Source organism: Oryx dammah, unplaced genomic scaffold (assembly GCF_014754425.2).
Source record: "Oryx dammah isolate SB20612 unplaced genomic scaffold, SCBI_Odam_1.1 HiC_scaffold_4, whole genome shotgun sequence".
NCBI lineage: Eukaryota > Metazoa > Chordata > Mammalia > Artiodactyla > Bovidae > Oryx > Oryx dammah.
Window position 1 is genome coordinate 48,337,018 of NW_024070188.1, and position 9,426 is coordinate 48,346,443.

At 43.4% G+C, this 9,426-nt stretch overlaps 1 protein-coding gene and 1 pseudogene across 1 annotated transcript in view; one reads left to right on the plus strand and one right to left on the minus strand.

The window, feature by feature from the left end:
- GABRR2 (gamma-aminobutyric acid type A receptor subunit rho2) overlaps nt 1-1,417 on the plus strand; it is a 39,480-nt gene extending 38,063 nt beyond the window's left edge. Inside the window, exon 9 of the mRNA XM_040238807.1 lies at nt 1,090-1,417. Coding sequence (XP_040094741.1) covers nt 1,090-1,401 — 312 coding nt within the window. The 3' untranslated portion in view covers nt 1,402-1,417. The remainder of the gene's footprint in view (nt 1-1,089) is intronic.
- A 7,399-nt stretch (nt 1,418-8,816) lies between these two features.
- On the minus strand, nt 8,817-8,910 carry LOC120863146 (annotated as a pseudogene).
- Between the last annotated feature and the right edge of the window lie 516 nt (nt 8,911-9,426).

Here is a 9,426-nt window from a genome sequence, read left to right on the forward strand (position 1 = left end):
CCATTTGAAAGTACAGGGCAAAGGGCTGGTGGGAGAGGAGATAAATTAAGAGTTTGGGATGAACAGATATACACTACTGTATATAAAATAGATAAACAAAGACATACTGTATAGCACAGGGAACTGTATCCAATAGCTTGTTATAACCTATAATGGAAAAGACTCTGAAAAAGGTCTTATATATATCTATATCTATCTGCATATGCATGCTGCTGCTGATCTGCATATGCATACTTATATATATAAAACTGAATCACTTTGTTCTATACCTGAAACTATACATTGTAAATCAATTATACTTAGAGGATTATCCAAGAAAAAATAAAATAAAACAATAAAAATACAATACAGGCAGGCACCATGACCCTTGAACCTTAAATGTAACCCTTTAAAATAAGGACAGTCTCTTACCTAGTCATCTTTGTATTTATACACAGAGGTGGGGGCCCCTGGCTGGAACCAGAATATGTGGATTTGAAGTCCTAATTCTGATACCAGCTGCCTGATCCCAGGAGAGTTGTATAGCTTCTCTTGTTCTTAGTTTTCACTTCTGTAACTAAGGGCATTTCGACTAGATAAGTGGTTCTTAGTAGAATAACCTGAGAGCCTTAAATCAATTAGTCTAGAGTGGAGCCTAGGTGTGCCCAGTTTAAAGCACTCCCAAGGTGATTCTAATATGCAGCTAGGGTAGAGAGTCATTGGACAAAGTAATCTCTGGAGATGTTGCTAGTTCTGCTTTCTATGGTTCCGAATAGCTGTGGGCTAGTACTTTGGCCACCTCATGCGAAGAGTTGACTCACTGGAAAAGACTCTGATGCTGGGAGGGATTGGGGGCAGGAGGAGAAGCGGATGACAGAGGATGAGATGGCTGGATGGCATCACTGACTCAATGGACGTGAGTCTGAGTGAACTCTGGGAGTTGGTGATGGACAGGGAGGCCTGGCGTGCTGCAATTCATGGTGTCACAGAGTCGGACATGACTGAGCGACTGAATTGAACTGAACTGATATTCTCAGTCAGGCCCCTTCATCTGGATCTCTTCCAGGTCTAAACGTGCCTGACATCTCCCCTTGTGTTTGTTGCCCGCAGTTCCCATGCATGTGTGGAATGCTTCACTCAAGAACCATGATGTTAGATGGAAGCTACAGTGAGTCCGAGGCCAACAGCCTAGCTGGGTACCCGAGAAGCCATATTCTGCCAGAAGAGGAAAGACAAGACAAAATAGTGGTCCACCTGGCCCTGAGCAATGAATCCAGCTCCTCCAGGAAGAAGGGGCTTCTGAAGGGCCAGGTGGGTCTTCGCATCTTCCAGAACACCCATGCCATCGACAAATACTCCCGGTTGATATTCCCAGCTTCCTACATATTTTTCAACTTGATTTATTGGTCAGTGTTTGCCTAGGGACTCCGAGGCTGTGCCTGGCGAAGGTAACTTCTAAACTCTTGGACTGTCCTGCCTGATATGGACATCTATGGGGTCTGGCCAGCTGTCCACACATGGACCTGCTGACCATGTCCCCTCACAGACAGAGCAGCAGCTCCTGGACCACCTTGAGCAGAATCCTGGCCCCTGGAGGACCCCAGGAGCCCTCCAGCTGCCCTTCCCCAGACCTCGTGGGCTTGCTTGTCATTCCTGCTGTGCTCTGTCCCACTTCTTGCCTCTCTGGGACTGTCTTCTTCTGTTCTTGTGTGTGAACAGTTTCATGAGGGCCCCCTTCCAATAAAGAAAAGGCTCAAATGCCTTCCAGATAAATATTCTGAGACCCTTATAAGGCCTAGGATTCTGTTATAGAGGAAAGGGGAAAATGAAAGGCAAGCTTAGGGACTTTCTTGACAGGAGATAGGAAATGAGGATTCAAAATGGAAATGAAAAAATCTGTAAACTCTACACCTGGATTAAGTGCCTATCTAGGAAAGAAGAAAAAGGAAAACTCAGATCCCAGACAGGAAATGATTTGACCTGAGTGAGTCTGGCAACTCCCATGATTTTGCAGTATTAAGGAACATCATTCTTTCATCCATCCATTCAGCCATTCATTAAATATTGAATACCTAGCCTGTGCCAACGCTTATTTTTCTCAGCAATATGTGACAATATACACTGAATATTGCCTACCAGGGAGACACTGCCCAAACTCATCAAGATGCAGAGTTTTTTGAGGGGGCTGGCCATCTCAGCTGACTCCCCATATGGTTGACCTTAGTCTCCCGTTCCTCCAGAGGCTGAGTTGATAACCCTCGGCCCAAGACCCCCATAAATCAAACTGTTAGTCTAGACCATCTGGCATGGCTGTAGGCCCCCAGGTGAACAAAGACCCACCTATCAGGTAGGATAGTTCAGGGGTCTAAAAGTTACCTCCCAAGAGCTGGAGGCCAAGGCCCAAATCTGTCTTTTGGTAATCCTGTACTACACAATAATCCTTGTCAATTCCTCATTGTTAATGTGAATAACTCTGCTTCCAGTCATTAGAAGATTCATGTAACAGACATTTAAAAACATCCTACACTAGATATTGGGCTTTCCTGGTGGCTCAAAAGGTAAAGAATCTGCCTGCAATGCAGGAGACCTGGGTTTTATCCCTGGGTTGGAAAGATCCCCTGGAGAAGGGAATGGCAACCCACTCTAGTATTCTTGCCTGGAGAATTCCATGGACAGAGGAGCCTGATGGGCTATAGTCCATGGGGGTGCAAAGAATTGGACACAACAGAGTGTTTAACACTTTCACTTTTTTTCACTACACTAGACATGGGATCCAAAGTAAGAAGAAGACATAATTACATTCTCACACAGCCCTCAGAGGAAGGACAGGTCAAGGATGTGATATATGATTATGTATACATTAAAAATGTTACACGCAACAAAAATGGTTCAATGTGTAATGGAAATTCTGAGGAAGGAATGATTTCCAGTGGAAGGCTGAATCTTGTGGAGCTAACAGCTTCTGAGCTGTTCCTTGAAGGTTGGGGATCTGGAGAAGAAATGTTCATGCCAAGTGCACATGTAGAAAGTACATGCTAAATGTGGGCTTTCCAGTATGGTAGCCACTGGCCATGAATTTAAATTTAAGTTAATTAAAGTAAAAAAACCTGAGTTCTTGCCACATGGCTTTAGCCACATTTCAAGTGCTCTACTCAATAGCCATATGTGGCCAGTGGCTGCTGTACTGGATACTGCAGAGTTATAAAACATTTCCACAGTCACAGAAAGTCTTATTAGTGCTGCTGTGGATGGAAGGATTGGCCTGAGCAAAAAGCTTGAGACAGGCAGAATAGTTTGGGATCGCAGAGTGTAGAGTTTGTGGGGCAAGTCATCTTTTTTTGCTGGATCCTAGTTTGCGGGAAGAGGTGAGAGACACGCTATTTCTGCAACACTCAGAGTCATGGCAGGTCCCCCAACCTCTCCCCTCCCACCCATGCTGATGGGGACAGAGTCCCCTTCATGTGGTTGCCTGGCCCAAGACCAGTGGCTCTCCCAGCCTCATAAACAAATGAAGAATGAAGGTACATAAAGAAGGAAATTGCATGGTACAGGGCATCTGGAAATGTTTAGAAACCTTACTCTCTTGGCCACACTGCTGCTCAAAGAATGATAATTACATTGTCATTAAAAATACATCCTGTTGCTCTAGTTGTCGTATTTAATTTCAGCACTGCTTGGCTTCTGACCACGTTGTCTTCATAAATGGAAGCTCCTTTAGCATGGTGGCCTATTCACACTTAACAAAAATAAAGATGTATTTTAACTAGCTTATATAGTGAACTGGCCTTCATTCTATAGCAAACAGAATTGTAAACAGCATTTTATCATGAGCCAATAACACCTTTGGATTTAGCACAGTCTTATTGCAATGTAATAATGTGACTCTACATGAGAAAGGTAGAAATTTAAATGAGGTAGAGAGGAGACAACTGTCGGAGTGGAGAACAGGAATTAAAGAAACGTTGAGAAGAGAATGATTCGCCATAGAGAGAGGACAGATGAGTGCACATAATTGTTATCAGAGATGCTTGAATGATGCTTGATTTCACTGAATCTAAGGCACCATCAAATGTAAGATGCCCCCATAGTTTATGTACCACTGAGAGGAAAAAATGCTGCTAATTAAGTTACAGCAGTCAATGATTATAGGATGAATCCCAACTTCACCAATGTTAAATTGTAAAACATGTGTATGCTGGAATAAAAGAAATAAGTATTATACAAAAACTGATGATCAGACACACTTCCTGGACACCAAGGAGACAACATTTATCATGCACTTGTCTTCAAGGCCTTATCGTGCACTTGTCTTCAAGGCCTTATGCCCAGGTGGGAGATGGGGTGGTGCCTGGGGTGGTAGCAGATAAAAAAATGAATGGGAAACTCCTTTTAGTCACTAAGAAACTTACACTGGGGAATTTCCTGAAGGTCCAGGGACTAGGACTTGATGCTTTCACTGCTGAGGCCCAGGTTTAATCCCTGGTGAGGGAACTAAGATCCCACAAGGCTGTGCAGAGTGACAAAAAAAAAAAAAAGAAAGACAAAAGATAAAAAAGTTCACACTCATAGTAGGCATGGTTCAAAATGGTTCAAAGGAGGGAGAGATTACAGATTTTGCTGTTTATGGTAAATTTTGAGCAATGGCTAGATAGAATTTCAACTAATAGCAAAGGAGAGAAGGGAATATTACCATGGCAGAAGGAAAGCTTGGGTGTGTTCAGGGAACTGTGAGCAAACACTCCACCAAATGTACAAAAGTCTTGGGTTCGCATCCTAGCAGTTCCAGGACCCCAGGGTCAAGGGTCCTTCTAGATTCATTCCACTTGAAATAAACCTGGGGAAGAAATTGGATGGATCTTGTCTGGGCCCACGAATGTCAAAGAAAAACCAGAGCTCTGGGTTGTAAGCAAGTTTAGAAAGTTAGGACTCTTCAAAACCACTTTGATTTTGTTCTTCCCTCTGCAGAAGGGAGACCATGAATTTAAAAAATGGAAAGCTGCTGAGTTTCAGGGAACCAATGAGGCAGGAAAATAATGATGATGGTAGTGGAGAAAATTCATGTTAAGCTCAGTGATGTTTAGAAGTGCAGCCTGTGTGCTGACATTGACTTAGACCAGGCAGCCAGAGGAAGAAGCCAGTCCAGTGGAAGGTGAGGAGTCGGGGTCTGGCAGGCAAGTGGAGATGTCAAGTAAAAACTTAATAAGGCTGGTCTAGGGCTGAAGGGAATAAAGATTTGGAACTATCTTCCCAGATGTGCTTAAGGAAACTCTATCAAGGGGAACAAAACTCCTCAGAAGAAAAGCAGAAGAGAGGAGGTCTGAAGATAAAAGCTTGGGAGTACTTATTTAGGTGGGAAGAGGAATGCTGATCAGAGAAACAGAATAAACTGAAGACTGTCACAGATACAGTAAGAAGGAATATTCTCAAGTCGGGGAGAGGAGGGCTGGGGCAAATAAAAACATAAAAATTGAGAAGGGTAAGGGCTGTGAACAAACAAAGCAAGATGGAGGCCAGAGGCTAGATGGGATCAAGCATGCATGAAGGGGACTTCCCCGGTTTCCAGTGGTTAAGACTCGGAACTCCCAATGCAGGGCGCCTGGGTTTAATCCCTGGTCAGGGAACTAAGATCCCACATGCCACAACTAAAGATCCCATGTGCCTCAGTGAAGACCTGGCACAGCCAAATAAATAAATATTTTTTAAAAATCGTGCAGATAGATGATGGCCTTCCTTGGCAAAGAAGAGGAACCAGTCTCTCAAGTACAAAAGGTTTATGTGGGTAGAAGAAAAAATGTTCAGAGAACTGCTATTTACAATAGGAGATGGTTTTAGACTCTTGTTTTCTTGGAGGACTTCAAAAGAATACTATGACAGACATAACTGGCCTGGATGAGGTTGTGGTTTTAATGGTGGGTTCTTCAAACTCTTCTATTGGAGTTGGTGGAAGTGGTCCACGAATGGTGTTTATAACCTGGTTACCAGGTCTGTGGACCCTGCTTGGGAAGCAGCAGTCTTGAGTGGTTAAGACTCTGTACTTCCACTACAGGTGAGTTTAGTTCCGATCCCTGGTGGGGAAACTAGGATCCCATATGCCTCTGGGTAGGGCAACTGCAGTGTGTAAAGGGAGGAGTGCGGAGTGCATTTTCTGCTCCAAGAGCACCGCAGTGAGAGCTGGATGTGTGGCTCCTAATTCATTTCTCACATGAACCTCACAGGGGTCTCAAGGATTTTCATTCTATATACCGACTGAAATGTGCTATCTTCCATAATTGTGTTCAACCCATCAGGTAGGTGGATTTGCATGAAAGAATTCATTGCTCATAGTATTTTCAGGCAAAAAGTGATTTATTTCTTTACTTAGAGAAGCAGCTGAAAAACAAAACCCAAACTGGCCTGGGTTGTGCCGAAACATGTCTGCCTGGAGTTATCCTAACAGCCAGTTGAAATTGAGAGTTAAACTAGGCCATGGGCTTAGCTCCTTGAGACCAGAAGCTGAGCTGTTGGACCAGCAGCCATTCAGAGCAGTCTACACATCCCCAGCCCTCTACCCCTAATCCCACACCAATCACTAAGCAATGTGACGCAAGTTAAAATGGTACCCACAGGGAAGGCTGTGCTCCAGCATGTGTCTGAGGGCAAGAGCACTGGCCTATTTGCACTGAGAGCTAAATCCCATGCAGGAAGGGACCTATGTCCCAGCCTGTCCAACCTCCAGAGCTATCTGAGGGCAATCCACACCTATAGTATAAACATACTCTCCATCAGCAGATTCATTAAAATACTCAGTCCTCACTTTCAGACCTGCAGATGTCATCATGAAATGGCATTTGGGTCAACTTTGAGAATATCAGGTTTGGGATTTATTTTAAAAGATAAATTGAAAAATCAACTTCAGGTGTAGTACACCATGTTGAATCTAAACTGACCAGGTTTATGATGGCGAGTGCTGTTTAGTCCATTTAGCCCAAGGTATCTCACATTAAAGGTGCCCATTAATAATCTGCAGACCTTGTTACAATGCAGATTCTCATTTAGTAGGTGTGGGAGGGGACCTTGGCTTATGCGTTTCTTTCATTCTTTTTAAGAAATGTGGTTTTTTTTTTAATTTTTACTTTATTTTACTTTAAAATACTGTATTGGTTTTGCCATACATTGACATGAATCCACCACAGGTGTACAGGAGTTCCCAAACATGAACCCCCCTCCAACCTCCCACCCCATATCATCTCTCTGGATCATCCCCGTGCACCAGCCCCAAGCATCCTGTATCCTGTATCGAACATAGACTGGTGATTTGTTTCTTACATGATAGTATACATGTTTCAATGCCATTCTCCCAAATCATCCCACCCTCTCCCTCTCTCTCCGAGTCCAAAAGTCCGCTCTACTTTGGCTGAGCTGCATCTTAGCTGTGGCAGGTGGGATCTTAATTCTCCAATTAGGAACTGAACCAGGTCCCCTGCATTGGGAGTTCAGACTGTTAGCCACTGGACCTCCAGGAAAGTTCCAGGATTATGTGTTTCTAACAAGTGGCCTGGAGACATCAGTGCTGCTGGCCTGCAGACCACATCTTAAGTAGGGAGGCCCTAGGGACCTCTCTCTCATAATTTAAAGTTGAGCTCAGATATTGCCTCCCCTTTGTGACTTTCCCTTACATCCTCTCCCATCCCGAAGCACAACTAATCTTTAACTCATCTATATTTCCAAAGCATGTTATACATTTGTGCACTGAGGCATTTCCTTGATGTTTTGATTATTCTTCTTAATCCCTGCTTCCCAGGCCTGGATTAGTCACCCGGCAAACTGTTGAGAAACTCTCAGTGCCTGAGTCCCACTCCCAGAGTTCATGATTTTCTTATAATCCCAACTCTTTTTTGGTGGTGGTTGTTGTTAATAACAGTAACTCTTTTTAAAAGGCTCATACCAAGTCTGAAATAAATTTTGAGGGGAGAGTTTTGCATAGTTTGCAAACGGTATTCCCTGGAACTCAAGAGGTTCTCTGGGCGGGTGCTTCAGGTTCTGCTCTGGGAGTGAGAGATGCTGCAGTAGGGTTTAGAGGAGGCAAGAGGTGAAAATGGCAAGATACAGGCCAGAAATAGAACTGGGGCCTCTGGCCCCCAAACCTTTTCACTTTTATGGTTTCCCACAAGAAAGCTGTGCGGTATGAGACACAAAGGGCTCAAAGGGCTCCTATCAACATTCCTTAATCCAGAAGGTACCTGGCCTCCTGGCATGGGTGGAATGAAGGCCAGAGTTGGGAGTGACAGGCAGGCAGGTACTACCATGTAGAGCTTTGGTTTTCTGCTCCAACATTGGATTTGCCCAAACTGCTTGAAGGAAGATTTTAGACCCAGGTCCTGGTCCTCTGGTTGCCAGCCTCTTCTGACCTCCTGCCTTTACCCAGTTCCTCCTTCCCGTCACCTTTCCATTCCCCCAGAGAGCACTCCTCCTCTGCACCCAGTAGGAAGCTGGCAGCTGCGGCCCTGTATTCCTGATTACCCACCACGTCCAGGCTGCCGTGGCCTTGAAGGGCTGCAGAGTGTGGCCGTGAACCTTTCTCCTTCCTCCTGTGAGCAGAGAGAGTGCATGTGAGTGAAAGCTGCTGCAGAAGATGTAATTACAGGTGTAACAAGCCTAACAATGTCAGCTCCGAGGGGCAGGGCTTTTGTCTAGCTTCTCAGCTGCTGTATTCCAGGGTACATAACAGTGTTGGCACATGTTATTTGCTCAGTAATTTTGATGGAAAGAAGGAATGAAAGCTATTTTTTAAACTGAAATATAATTAATTTACAATGTTTTATTAGTTTCTAGTGTATAGCAAAGTGATTCAGCTATACATAAAAAATATGAATTTCTTTGTCATCTTTGAGCAGGGGCCATACTAATCTCTGTATTGTTCTGATTTTAGTATATATGTGCCAAAGTGAGCACTAATGCTGCTGTTTATAACTGCTCACTATGCACTAGACACCGTGCTACATAGAGATTATAGAAATTTCTTCTCTCCAAAATCTCAGGCTTTGTATTTTTATTTTAATTTCAGTTACCCTTGACTATCGTCTTTTTTATTGAAATGCTGAAGAAGGAGATAGTTGTACTTCATCTATTATTGTAAAGATGTCCCCAAACTAAGATATTTTCCTCGTAGTTACACCTTTTACATGTAAGGACACATGTACGATTTTTGCCAAAATGATTTTTTAACTCTGCTGTTTGTACAGAAATTGCTTCAAAGGTACTGCATCATAGCTTTGTAATTAGAAAAAAGGATGCCTTATCTTTTTATCTAATTTCTTTTCTTTTTATCTTTCACTTATTCATGTTCAGTATGGAGGCAGGAAGCTAGATATGAAGTGAATGCATTTTGCCAGCTATGTGACCTTGAGTAATTTAATTAATCTCTCTGAGTTTTAATCTCTCTATCTGAAAAAAAAAAAAAGAGGATAA